The 14,603-nt window shown below is 37.5% G+C and overlaps 2 protein-coding genes across 9 annotated transcripts in view; both read right to left on the bottom strand.

Annotated features, from left to right (window-relative positions):
* LOC144652494 (uncharacterized) overlaps positions 1-9,556 on the bottom strand; it is a 105,778-nt gene extending 96,222 nt beyond the window's left edge. For all 4 annotated transcript variants that reach the window (XR_013570557.1, XR_013570558.1, XM_078512507.1 and 1 more), the window contains exon 1: positions 9,322-9,556. The gene's annotated coding sequence lies outside the window, so the exon portion shown is untranslated. The remainder of the gene's footprint in view (positions 1-9,321) is intronic.
* Positions 9,557-10,283: 727 nt separating this feature from the next.
* The window catches only part of LOC144652471 (lipoxygenase homology domain-containing protein 1-like), a 52,679-nt gene continuing 48,359 nt past the window's right edge, over positions 10,284-14,603 (bottom strand). For all 5 annotated transcript variants that reach the window (XM_078512473.1, XM_078512474.1, XM_078512472.1 and 2 more), the window contains 4 exons: positions 13,846-13,996; positions 13,264-13,402; positions 12,300-12,396; positions 10,284-11,930 (listed from right to left, as the gene is read on the bottom strand). In XM_078512473.1, the coding sequence (XP_078368599.1) occupies positions 11,418-11,930; positions 12,300-12,396; positions 13,264-13,402; positions 13,846-13,996 (900 nt within the window). In that variant the 3' untranslated portion in view covers positions 10,284-11,417. The remainder of the gene's footprint in view (positions 11,931-12,299; positions 12,397-13,263; positions 13,403-13,845; positions 13,997-14,603) is intronic.

Genomic DNA, 14,603 nt, shown 5'->3' with positions numbered 1-14,603 from the left:
CGGGATTAAAAGTTAATTATACCAAAACAGAAGCAATGTGGATTGGTTCGTGTCGTGACAACACCGAAACACCTCTATCTTTAAAATTGTGCAAAACTGTAAAAGCCCTCGGTGTGCACTTCAGTTATAACAGTGAACAGTCGCTCCAAAAGAACTTTTACGATAAGATTTCCGATATTAAAAAACAAATACATCTTTGGAGTTGGAGAGGTCTTTCTTTATTGGGAAAAGTATCCATTATTAAAAGTCTTCTTCTCCCCAAATTAATATACATATTTTCTATCCTACCACCCCCCTCGGAATTTGTTGCGTTGATACAAACAATAATTTATAAATTCTTGTGGAAAGGGCCTGATAAAATAACAACAAGAGCCGCAATCAACATTTTCGACAATGGTGGGTTAAACCTTACTGATCTGGAGACTTCAATTAAGTCTCTAAGATTATCGTGGATTTCAAAAATTCTCACTTCTGAATCACTTCCATGGAAAAGCTATCTTAGATATCTGCTCAAACCCTTCGGTGGTTTTTTCTTTTTTCATTGCAACTATAACATTAATGATTACAATATTAAGTCGACTTTCTTTTCAGAAATGTTGCAGTGGTGGTCTGAATTCCGCTCAAAATTTGCAACGGAAACTACATCCTTTGACTCGATAATTTGGAATAACTGCAATATAAGGATAGACGGTAAACCGATCTATTATCAGAATTATGTGAATGCTAGTGTGATTCTTGTCAGTGATTTGATGTTTACTTTGAATAATGTTGATTCCTTTAACACAGCTAAAGGCAAGAGATTAAAAGATACAAATTACTTGACCTGGACTTCAATTCGATGTTTGGTACCAAAGTATTTAAAGAATCTAAATGTCGATGGGAGAAACGTGTTAAGATCACTGGAATTTAAATGTGGTGACAAAATCTTTGATCCAACCTCGAGCAAGAGTAGAAACTTTTACGCCCTTCTTATTCAAGACAAAGCCATACATTCTAGAGGTTTTTGCAAAATAATGTCAAACTTTAGCATTAGTGAGGAAGAGACTCGCAAAGCATTTATATTAACAAAATCAGTTGCTTCAGAAACGTTTGCTCAGTGTTTTCAGTTCAAGATCTTAAATGACATTTTGTTTTTAAATACCAGATTAGCAAAAATTGGGAAGATCCCTAATGACCTATGTACGTTCTGTCGATCCTCTCAAGAAACATTAGAACATTTCTTTTACCAATGTCCTTATTCAACAGAATTTTGGCTTAGATTTGAAAACTTTTGGTTAACAATTACAAAAGAGCAAATAAAACTTAATTATAAAAACATTATATTACAAATATTAGATGAGAAATCTAGTCTGCTCAATTACTTTATTATTTTAGGTAAACTTTATCTGTGGAAATGTCGTAAGAATAATCAAACCCCTCTTTTTTTGCCATTTGAAGATATAGTCCAGAGAAAATACGAGACGGAGAAGCTTATAGCCTCTCAAAACAATTTGTACTGTAACAACTTAGAATATATCTTTGTAAATAGGACATAATATCGTAAATTTGCATTGTAATTAGTGTAGGCAGAGCCCGTTAGTTGTGTAAGTGTTGTAATTATTGTGTGTTCGTAATAGTAATAAAAAAAAAAAGTATAAAAATACAGCTATGGCCTGGCGCACGCTACTGGTGATCAGTGCTGTAAATTTGACTTTAAAATGCTGTAGTTAAGCTGTCCAAATTGAGATTTTGTTAAGATTTGAACACAACTTTAAACTATCAAAGAAATTTCTTCTGGAAGACTTATTTTCTTTTTAAAGTGTATCTTGACGAAAAATAATTAAAAAAACACTGTTGAAAACGGCTTTTTTTCGACATGGCGCGTAACATTTACGGTCTAACATTGGCACATTTAGGATTTCTCGACTTTAATAGGGAATACAGTAATAAAACTTCATAGAGAGAATCTTTAACCTATGTCCATTCTGAATCTTGAAAAAAAGCTCACCTTATAAAAAGCTGAGGACCTTTTTTTCACCTGATCACTTTTGCGACCCACAAGATGATGTATTTGTTTTCACCGAAACGTGCATTCTAAAACTCGCTTGTTCTTTCTATCCACTTATCTTTGTGTTTCAAAAACACCATATCTCTAATTGACATAAAATCAGCTTTTTGTCAGTCATAGCTTTGCCGAGATAATACAATCCCTTTTCAAAATAATACTAGATTTTCGATGTTAGACCATCGTTTCCTAACCACAAAAACGCTCTTTTCCGTGCTAAACCGTGCCTAAACCGTGCCTAAAGTGTGCCCAAACTGTGCCTAAAGTGTGCCTAAAGTGTGCATAAACTGTGCCCAAACCGTGCTTAAACCGTGCATAAACTGTGCCTAAACTGTATCAGAATCGTGCCTAGACTGTGCCTGAACTGTACCAAAACCTTAATCGTGCAAGAGAAAATTTCTCGAGAAGAGTTCTGGCCCGAAATCAAATTTCAGTTGTCAAGACAAGGTAAGGTTTGTATTTACATTGTGTAACTTTAAAGTAAATTTCTATAATAAAATGAAAAGTGATCAGATTAGAAAACTACATAGAAAGAAGTCAAAAGATACAAATAAATTGCTTACCTTAGAGTTTATTTATTTACTAAAGATCTACAACTTGCAATTGCGGGTAGATGTGCCCATCCTTCACGAAAAAAAAAGGAAGCTCACTATGAAAGGATGAAAGATTACTTTCTTTGTAACTGGTTGTTTTATGCATCCAAAAGTTATACGTTAAGTGAAGGCATTAGGTCAAACCATCTGAAGTCAAATTGAAGCGCAAATATCGAGCGATACTTGATCGTTTTTAACTGTTGTAAAAACTGATGAGTTATGCTTGTTCTATTGAAATAAATGTTGTTGCAATCAGAAGTCTCAAAGTCTCAACTAAAAAGCTTGCATAAATCATGAACCAAAGGAAAACAGCGCGATATTCCTCTCTGCTTCAACAGAATAAACCACACCAGCCGGACTTTTCTTCTCAAGGATTATACTTTCAACCGTGAGAACCAAAGCTTCTGATTGGCCAGTCTGTAATTGCATTAAAGTTAAGTCAACAAAGTCTGTCAACACAGACTCTTCGTCTAGGGCTCGTCTAGCTAGCATGCAAATGCAGTTCTACGATTTCGTTGTTGTGTTAACAAGTTTTCCAGTTAAATGTACAATTATGTAACAGAAATTGGGATGGTAGTTCAATGCTGTTAACGAGGTAAAAAGCCATCAGCTGATATCAAGTTTTAATGGTCTGGAAAATGGAAATCGCCAAGTACCTATCCTGTTGGCTTGTATATTCAGTACAAGCTGCTTGTCACGCAATGAAATATTTGCTAACAAGATCATGAATTGAAGCAATCGTGAGTCTGATAGCACGTACAAACATTCTTTATTTTTTGCCACTTTCACAACCTGTTTCAAGGTGTTAGGAAAAATTTTCATTCAGTGAAAAAGAAGAAAAATCGAAACGCATTCTTAACGCTATCGTCTTCGACATTTTACCAATTAAAATGCGCTGAAAAAATCTTTAAGTTCGTTATTGTAGTACATTCACAATGCATTGAAATCTGGCGTAAAACGTGCATACTCTGTGCCCACAGTGTTCCCAAATCGTGCCTGAACCGTGCCTAAATCGTGCCTGAACCGTGCGTAAGTTGTGCATGAACTGTGCCTAAACTGTGCCCAAGCCGTGCCTAAATTGTTTTTTTGCACACAAACCGTGCAATTCGCCGAAGCACGAATATCGTGCACTCGCTCGATGTTACGGTCGTGTACACCAGTAGCGTGCGCCAGGCCCTATCTTATTGCGGTTTTCAGTGAAATGCGAATGAAATTCAAATTATGTTTTTCGATTGCGTTTTTCGCTGAGGTTCGACTGCAAACGAGTCATGACAAACTGAAACAAACAAAACGGATCAAAATCTACCAATCACAACTCATGAGTGACAGTTATGACCTTTGACCCAGTTAAAATGAACATATGCTTCCCGAGAGGTTTGCTAAGATGATTGACGGCAGCAAAAAGCGTAATCGAGGATTGATTGAAAACCGCAATAATTGGTTTTATTATATAGAATGCAGTGCTTTAATAGCGAGTGGTAGCAAATCGAGAAAAATGGTATCCACACATGTGTGGATATCAATGGTATCCATACATGTGTTGATATCATTTTTGACCAATCATCTTGCAGTTTGCCACGTTTCATAGCTCAATGAGCCAAAGTTTATCGATATTAAGTCGAAACATCTTCGGATCTTCCTCGGCAATCTTCGGTTAGCTTTGGAAATCTTCGGAAAATTTTCGGAAACATTCGTACGACCTTCAGACAACATTTTGAAAATCTTCGGAAATCTTCAGAAAATCGCCAAAAACATCGTAAGTAGTTGGTCAAAACAATAAACAGAATATTACATGGTTACATATTACAGGAAATTATATAGAGGATATTACATGGTTGCGTGGATATATGAAATTTATCTTCTCGTGTTCAAAACCAATAGATTTGAACACTCGAAGATAAATTTCATATCTCCACGCAACCATGTAATATCCTCTATATAATTTCCTGCAGAGACCAGTACTAACAACTTGGCACACTAACGGTTACAACAAAATACTGTTACTAATGACAACTCATTTTTTTCCAGCCCCCACCACTCAGTTTTCAGTATTTTAGTCATTTTCAGCTCGGAAACACAAAACAAGGCCAAGACGTCTACATAACCTGTGATCATGCACATGATGCACCATTGGCAAATATCAAAATGAAAGGGCAAACTGGTTAGAAAAGCCTTTAGCATCAAGGGGTATGAAACCTAGTATGCTACCACGGTAACAAAATTGTTACGCTCATATTGTGGAACACAACTATTAGAGTGTTACTACAAAGAATATTTCATCCAAATTTGGTTGAGTTTATGATGTCATCATTTTGCTTGATCTGCATATTTTAAACACTTGAATATCTCTGGAAAGAAAAGATTTTTTTTAAAAAAGTAAACAGCATTTTTTTTCTCATACAGACTACTTGTTAATGTTTTAAAATGGTATAGACAGGACAGATGCACATTTCATCATGGTAGTGCTTTAAATAATTTTCAGGATAAAAGATAAAAGAAAGATAGACAATATAGGATATATGCTTTGTTGCAATATATGATATAGGATACTTGCAAGCAAGCAAGACTACTGTACGTAAATGCTCTCTTGTAATATTTCTTGTTTGTACCGTATTTACCTGTGTATTAGTCCATCCCGTGTATAAGTCGACCCCCTATTTTTGAGGCTAGAAACTAAGTTTTTTTTTTCATTTCTGGGTAAGAATTTTCTTGAAAAATTAACCTTGTGTTTCTTAAAATTTCCTTTTAGGTAGAGATACTTGATGAAAAAATCACAGCAAGTTTTAATTTTACTACCATTTTCGAGCGACTGTGAAAGGCAAACTTTCCCCCCGTTTTTTTAAGGGTAAAACATTCAAGTTTGACTAGACAAACCGTTGCGTTTTTCAACTAAACCAATTAACGTTTAAAGCGTCAACATGTCAAGTTTGACAGCTCGGCCGGTCTGTTTTTGCACATGAAACAATGGTTTTAAAAACTTTTGCGTCGACTTAAAATTTATATTTCTTTGAACAATGAATGTCGACAGAAAAAGGTGGCTTTACATTTCTGGCAATTGTTGTGACAGCGATCAGCGATTGTTTATTTATTTATTATTTTTTTGAGAGCGATTGATCAGCGATCAGTGATTGTTTATTTATTTATTATTCTTTTGAGAGTATTTTTTAGTAAGAAGATAAAAAGTGTTCTCTGGTAAAATGTTTTAAAAATTATTAGCTTCCGACAGCCAGACTTTTGAATTTATTTACACACTTATTTCAAACAAACCTTTCTAATTGTTGAGAGATAGCAGCGGCTTTAGAAGACAAGCAAAACACCAAGGAACATCAGAAATCTTTGAAAACCACTTGATAAACAAAATGCTTGCTTGGGGAACTTGGTAACCAAGCTACAAAATTGGTGAGGTACTGGTAACTGAAAACTACACGTGCTGCATCATGCCAGGTTACTGAATAGCAAAGTTCAAAGCAGGAAAGATCATGCACAAAGATGTTTTTCTCGAATGGATATGGCAGCTTTATTGGTGAAATATGACAGCTCTCTACTCAAACCTTGTGCCAGTGAGTCTCTACAACATTCAGGTTTATATTAAGCGATAAATCGTACGAAATTTCAACTTGAACTGCCAATTTAATGACACAGAAAGCGGACATCGTAACAGGGTTGGAAATTAGCGCTCGCCCGCTCGCCCAGGCGAGTGTGAAAACTGTCGGGCGAGTACAAATCACAGAACACTCGCCCGGTTTGGCGAGTACGATTTTCATATCCAGAATATATTATTCAAAATAAGCGTAACTTTTTACCTTCCACTTTAAAATAATCTACACTGTTCACAAGCCGATAGCCTACCAACATTTTGAAATCTCCAACAATGACAACTAAGCTGGTTCGCGTTCGTAAACAGTCAAAAATGGCTTCTGCTTGGTGATTGTTACATGATGGACGTAGTTGTACAAAGTAATACCTCTGGTCATAAATACCGTTGACTCGTCCACCGAGCCTCGAACGCTGCAAGACGGCCATTTCCCGCTGCTTTTACTGTACAATTTCGACACTTAAATTGCAAACTACAGGAATTTGGGAATAGGTATCAATAAAAGTGCGTTTGAAGTAAGTGTTTGTGTTTTTATTTTGGAGTTAGGATCTATTTTAGGATATTTTTTCATTTAAGAAATAGGTTGCAGTCTGTATCGCGATCGACCACCACGGTGACACGCACGGTGAACATTTTATAATTCGTTGGGGGAGGGGGGGGCTTTTTTTTTTACTAAAGGAGACTGGGCGAGTGAAAACTGACCTGGGCGAGTGCAATTCAAAGGTCACTCGCCCAGATGGCGAGTGCTCCGAAATTTTAGTTTCCAACCCTGTCGTAACCTGTACTGTTGTTTATTTACCGTATTTACCCGTGTATTAGTCGACCCCGTGTATAAGTCGACCCTCTATTTTTGAGGCCAGAAACTAAGTTTTTTAATTTCTGGGCTAAATTGTCTTTAAAATTTACCTTTTGTTTCTTAGATTTTCGTTTCAGGTAGAGATAGTTAACGAAAAAATCACAGCAAGTTTAAATGTGATGTTTATTATCGTACTTACTCGAGCGTTTTAACAACACGTGTTTATGAGGGCATTTTGTCCACAATTTTTGAAACAGGCTTCTAAAATCAAACACACTTAATACAAACGAACCTTTCTAATTGTGGAGAGATAGCAGCAGCTTAAGAAGACAAGCAAAACACCAAGAAACACCAGAAATCTTTGAAAACCACTCGATAAACAAAGTGCCAAAGCTTGCTTGGGGAGCTTGGTAACCAAGCTACAAAACGGCGAGGTACTGGTAACTGATAACTACACGTGCTTGCATCATGCCAGGTTACTAAGTTGCGAAGTTCGAAGCGAGAAAGATCATGCACGAAGATGTTTTTCTCGAGTGGATTTACCAGCTTTATTTGTGGAAAATGTCAGCTCTTTATTCAAATCTTATGCCATTGAGTCTCTACAACATTCAGGTTTATATTAAGCGGATAAATCGTTATAAATTTTAACTTGGAAATGCCAATTTAACGACACAAATAGCAGCGAAAGGACATCGTAACCTGTACTGTTGTTTATTTAGATGTTTGTTAACATATTAAAACAATTGTTATGTTAATTATGCAGAATTTATTAAACTGGTACTTGGGTCGAAAATTTTGACCCGTGTATAAGTCGAGGGCGATTTTTTGGACCAATTTTTAGATAAAAAAAGGTCGACTTATACACGGGTAAATACGGTAAGGTTTGTTAACATATTAAAAACAATTGTTATGCTAACATTTATGCAGAATTTATTTAACTGGTTCTTGGGTCAAAAATTTTGACCCATGTATAAGTCGAAGGCGATTTTTTGGGCCAAGTCTTAGGTAAAAAAGGTTGACTTATACACGGGTAAATACGGTATATATTCGATATATTCGATAGAATGTTGTTTGATGGGTTCGAGTGGGTGATAAATCAGGACGAAACATGTAGATCATCGAAAATGTAGTTGACAAGTCGATAGAACTTGATATTTCATGATAATTGTCAATTGACAAGTTTTATTTGTCGATAAAAGTTGATAATCACAAGACTTTCAACTGATTATCGATTTTTTATTTAAAATGCAGACACATTTTTCAATTGGCCACGAAATTCAAGTAAGTGTGTGCGTCACTGTAGTCTTGTCTCCCGCCATGTATTTGGCTTTTTGTATTTCTGATCAAAATCGAACAAAGTCGATAATCACAAGAAATTGTGTGATTGACTTTTATTGATTACCAATATCTGTCGATTGATAAGTATTGATTTTGATTAACAATGATTGAATTTTATCGAATTTAAAATTGTGAAGCTTTTCACATCTCAAATGGTCTGCAGGGTTAGAATTTTAAAAGGAGATATGTGAAATTTAACATTCTCTAGGTGCCCAGGGGTGGGGAATTCGACTATGGCTTCCAAAAAATGTCAAAATCACCTGGGTCTTAACATTGATAGGTGCATAAGGCCATAAGACTACAGACTAATTTTTACGCCGTTTTGTTCTTCTCAATTGCACATTACATTCAATACTCAATACTATGAGGCAATTATTTGACCAAATATTACTACAGCCTACTGATTCTTCGATGCAAAACGAGGGCATTAGCAAAAACAAGAAACCCGATCAAATTCCACCACATCGAAAGTGATCGAAAGTGAAAGCGCTTATTGGCCGTTTTTATACTAGAGACGGGTTACCCGTCTAGACGAGCTTCGGCAAAAATTTTGTTGCTCGTCTGGTTATGCGTCTCTAGTATAAAGACGGGCACAAGACGCGTTACACGTCTAGACGAGCTTCCTTTCGTTGTCCGTCTTTCAAGACGAATTTCGAAAAGTAGCTCGTCTTGACGGGTAACTCGTCTTGTGCCCGTCTTTATACTAGAGACGCGTTACCTGACGAGCAACAAATTTTTGCCGAAGCTCGTCTAGACGGGTAACTCGTCTCTAGTATAAAAACGGCCATTGTTGTCTAATCTTCGATCTGGAATGTATACTGTTATGAAACATCGAAATGGAATTATGATACGACTAAAGATAAGGGTCTTGTTACGCGAGAGTAAAAGAAGGGATGTCTGTAAACTAAACGTAGAAAACAACGATCAACACGATCAACAACAAATGTAAGCTTACCTTGTCTTGAGCCTCGACTCCTGCATGAAATCATGATTCACTGAGCTGAGGTTAAAACAGGAAGTCACAGAACCGCTAAAATTTTCACTAAAGACACGTGAAGACGGCAATTTACATCTTTGCTAACTCACTGATTAATCTTTTGAGCCTTCAGCTGGTTTGTTTATCATCCAAAGGGCAGTAAACGAACGAGAAGCTGCCACAACATAGCGCCATTAAAATGAATCAATGAGAAACTGAAATCGAAATCTGCCCATCCCATATTATTACCGCCCCAGATCGCCCCCGGCTCTTGTTCCGTTTGCTCGTTCCCAGTTTGGAGAAGTAGATGTCGCGTGACCAACCAAAACTCATTTGAATTTAGAGTCACGCGAGTCACAAGGTTTCATTAGGGTTTTTTGAAACAATAAAAAAAAGGATTTGAACTAGCTTCATTGCCATATGAAAGTTATTTTCCTTGCTAACTACAAGCAAGCCCTACATTATCATAGCTAGCGTGCGTGCAGCGGGATTGCGGGAGCCCATCACATCAAATGACAAAGTACATTAGTCCCGTTTTCGCCGTGACATGGTGAAGCACTATTGTACAAAGGATTCTAATTCGCGCCCCCACCCACCCCACCCTTTAATGTGCTTTCTAATACGCTGAAAAGTAGAGAAAGGTTTTTAAAGTGTTGGAAATTTTCTTGTGAGCGTTATACCTAGAAAGGAAAATGGGGGACCAAACGAGGTTAGTTTAACAGATTCTCATTCGCAGGGTCTCCCCGCCTCCCAGAGAGAGACACTGGGAGCGAGGTTGCGTTATACCAGGCTTCCCAACCCCCACTACCCCTTTGGTGAAGATAAAATCAGTGCAGGAGTAAAATGCCTTGATCAAGAACGAAATACAGTGATCCCCGCGGTCTAGGTACGAATCACAGCCAAGCACAGTTTATAAAGACATTAATCAAAACCACTACAACTATTGACAGACTATTTAATAAGAATAAAACGTTCTACAAACCACAATATACAATCACAAATATTATCAATGCCATAAAATACCCCAGTAATAGACTGGTAGAAATATTATGTTTCAGCCACTTTTCTATCTAAAATACTGTTATTTTGCACTACAAGCTTAAATTAGGAAAAATTCAAATTTCTTTGCTGCACTGAGTTCTGTACAAAGAACTTGATTTGTTTTACACCGGTGCAAAATTTCACGTGCCATACAATATGTCACACTGACGAAAAGTATATAAAAACTACACTTCTATTAAGCGAGTTACTGGTCAGACGAGCTCAACTCGCCTGGTGCAAAAATACTTTACTTGAATAAGAACAAAACGCAAATGAAAGCAAATACACATCAAACTTCGAGCACTTTTCAAGTGCAGATTTCAATTTATAACGTATGTCAAATCAACTTTGCGTTTTTTCGATTATTTGTTTTCGCTGTTTGAGTTTGTGTTTTGGTTTGCCGGCGAGGGAATGGTTAATTCTCCTTTTCTTTCTTGTTTACTTTCATCACTGATTCTTTACAATGGAGCAGATTGTTTTGAAATGGTGCCAATTTCTCAAGTCTGGAATTCAGAGAACTTCACCGAAACCAAGTGAAGAGCATTAAAATTTTATGTTAATCCTGAAGTCACAGAGACCAGGAACGAGTTCAAGGGGCAGATATCATTTCGAAAGGAAATAAGTTTCTATCTTTTGCAGTGCAATAATAAGTTCAACCATGCAATAAATCCAATGTAAATAGGGAGTAACTAAGGAAAGGCGAGTTATTATTATAATTTAGGACTACTTGTTTGTTGTTTGAAGTTCAACAATTCAATCTCGGCGGGCCGGAAGTAACTAGTTATAAGCATCTTACGTCGACTTTCCTGTCTGCTATTTTTAAAATTCCTTATGTTGAAATTAGGTTTGGGAAAACAACTTTTACACAAGTTACATGCCTGTACATGAATGTAAGGATTGGCTCAGCCGTATCGTTACAACCAATTTGTTAAAAAGGTTTTGGAGAATACGCATTTTGTATTCACAATTTTTGTTGATACTTCTGTTAGTAACGCAACGCAACTTTTCGTCACACCATACCCTCCCCCACAGTCTTAGACCCACAGGTCCTCGTCCTTTCCACCCCCACCCCCACTGTCCTTTAACCTGAGCGTCCTTTCATTGGGGTTGTCATTCTCGTCTCGCACTGAATTTGCAGCTGACGGTCTGGACGAGGTCGACATAAGCTCCATGGGGAGGTCGTCTCGTGACCGACTCCCCCTGGAATAGTTATCATCTGATACGTATGGAGGGGGGATCTGATTCAAGCTCTCCCCCCAGCTACGTTGCCTGTCGGATTCCGAAGAGATGTCAGTTCCTCCGGACGGCTCGCCATTCCAGTTATCCCTCGGCCGACGACTGCCGCTTCGCCACTGATCGTAATCGTTTTCCAATCGGCTTCTGTTCGGATCTCTTCGGTTCCGATCATCGGGTGTTTGCGGGAGGGAGGTGGCCTCGTAGTCCATCGGCGCAGCAGCTTGCTCGGCATTTCTGTTAGGATCGGGCTGCCATCCTTCACTCTTTATTTGTTGCTGTAATGGACCATGGCTCCACAGATTGTTCAAAACCTGAAACAGAGAATAGTGTGTGCTTACCCCATGTTGCATAACGGAGACCCTTTGACCCATCTGTGAGCTTCCAATTTGGATCATTATCACACTGGCCACCAAGCCATGATATTTAAGAGATCGCGTTTTCTTTAAAACCTTAACTGCGTACGAGTCAAAGGCATTGAATGTCAAATGATAGCTGAACCTACCCACGCCATCACATAATATTTACTTAGAACAGATTCTATTTCCTAAGGGTCTAAATGGTCTAGATAGTGTGCAAATCATTACGCCACTGTCGTCAGATAGTGCATTAAAAACCCATGTAAAGATGATTGCTCTTTTGATTGATCGATTGATTGATTAATGGTTCGACACCTTGCTTACCTGGTTGGCTATTTTTACGACTCGTGGCGAGTATTGTTTGTTTTGATCTGTTGCTATCCTCACTATCTTTTGAATGCCTTTGGTTTTACGTAGATATCTGCAACAAAGACATACATATTAAAATGTGGACATAGACAGTTAAGATTGAGTCATTTATCAAGAAAACAAGTTCAACAATTCAAGGCAATGCCGAAATTAAATTTCAATTGTCTACATGGCTTTTGCTTGCGGATATTTTTGGGGAATGGTGCGATTTGAAGAGTTTGGCTTGTTTCTAAAAAGAATTTTACGTCTAACAATTTTCCAGGGTAATCATATGAATACGCCTTGATAGATTTTTAAATGTACATGATATAAAAATCTAGATGTAAAATGAATATAAATCCAGCCCATAAATCATATAGTCATCGAATGTTATCTTTTAACACCCTGAACATTATGTAAACATTACGTTCGTGAAACGACACTAAAAAATGTTAACCTTATGTAACGATGTGAAACACACTAAAATCTCTACAATCATTAAACGAAAATCGTAACGCTCTGAGGAAAACAACTTTTACAATTAACAAACAACTAAACTTTAGACGAAAATCAAAACTTTGAGCGGTTTTTAACTTAATGTCGAAAGTAATCCGGGTTTGCTTCACTACGCTTTGTGATTGGTCCAAAAAACCTCGCGCCAACGGCCACTTACTCGACCAATCAAATGCTAGAACAAAACTAACCACGTCATGGACACGAGCGTTTTCCCGCGCTTGGAGCCAGTCACGTGTTTTTGCTCTATGTTCTCATTTGTTCATAGTGTTGTTCATGTTTGTTGCCATTGGCCATTGTAACTGCTTTGGTTTGGTTTTACGACACTCGTTAAAAATCGCTCTAAGCCACAAAACAACTTCTACGAGAGTCCAAGACAAAACCGAAAAAAGAAAATCAAAGGAAAAAAAAACTAAACAAAACTAACTTGCAGTTCTTGTCGCTCTTGTTGGTGAGTTGATAAATGGCACACAGAAGCGAGGCTATTGTTGGATCCTGTACAAGTCGCTCTTCCTCCTCCTCCCCTGTGGGGAGTCTGAAGACGAGATGTATTATTGCTTTGTCGCCTGAGGAAAAACAAGTTTTTTTGAATAAAACATGACTATTCTGAAATAACCAGGGGTGTCCGGCCTCGGTGGGCAAAAAATAAAGGAGCAAATGGCAATGTTTAATTTTTGCAGATTGGACATTGTGTTTTGCATGAGAGAGAATTGTTTTTTGGGGCTTTTCAGCGAGTCGAGTACAAGGGGAATTAAAACATAATCGCAACATAGCGTAATACAGTAAAAACCTGAAAGTAAGAACCTAACATTTAAGAACCTGTTAGGCTAAAATTTGCCAATTAGACCCATTTTTATAAGAATCTATTTTGCCCAACATTAAGAAACAGGCTCTTATTTTTAAAATTTGATTTAAAATGCTGAATTCTCGTCTTCATTATATTTATTGCTTTAAGGTTCTGTTTTAAGGCTCGTTAAAGAAGGATCATAACATCAAAGGACAGTCTTACCAACAGTTCTCTTGTTTTCCGAGTCGACACACAAGTTGCGCAGGGCAATGGCGGCGGCACGGATCGTTGGATCGTAATCGATTCTTAAAAGTTCCACAATCTGTGGTATAGCTTGTGCTCGTCTTGTGTCTCCACGGATCTTGATCGCCCACTGTGAGGTAAATAACCAAGTTATTGCATTGGAAGTAGTGACATACGTACTTATCAACTGAGTTCCAAGATACGTACTGTAAGATACGGATTTTATTTTTTCCCAGGCGATTTCAACAAGGAATACCAAGGATCCGTACCTTAAAGTACCAGCCGAAAAAACGACGTTAATAAGATGTTTATTATACATTATCTCTTCTTCAGGAGCATGGAATACATTTCGAGTCAAGAGCACGGAAATCAGGCCATACTAAAAAATTACGATCCGCAAGATTCAGTTTATTAATAAGACCCAATCAATGTAAATTTCAAGGGTTTTTTCTTGGAGATAAAATGGCAAATGGCAGAATTTATAACCCATCGTCAGACCAAACAATACCCTTTGGCGGCCTATACCTCAAGAGATCGTATGTGGGTGCACCTCACCCCCACCCCTTTATCTGGAGGGTTAAACAAGGAGAACAGGTAATCAGCGAAAATAAGTTGTCTTTTGCCCTCTCTCCCGAGTCTCCTCACTTTTTTCTTCGCGCGCTTGTCTGAGAGCCTACAACAGAATGATTTTTTTTTTTTTTTTTCAATTTTGTTTAGTCTTATCATAATCAATAATA

Source organism: Oculina patagonica, chromosome 4 (assembly GCF_052425735.1).
Source record: "Oculina patagonica isolate OP01 chromosome 4, crgOcupat, whole genome shotgun sequence".
Classification (NCBI taxonomy): domain Eukaryota; kingdom Metazoa; phylum Cnidaria; class Anthozoa; order Scleractinia; family Oculinidae; genus Oculina; species Oculina patagonica.
The sequence above is the reverse complement of the archived record's forward strand: the minus strand, read 5'-3'. Positions and strand labels throughout refer to the sequence as shown.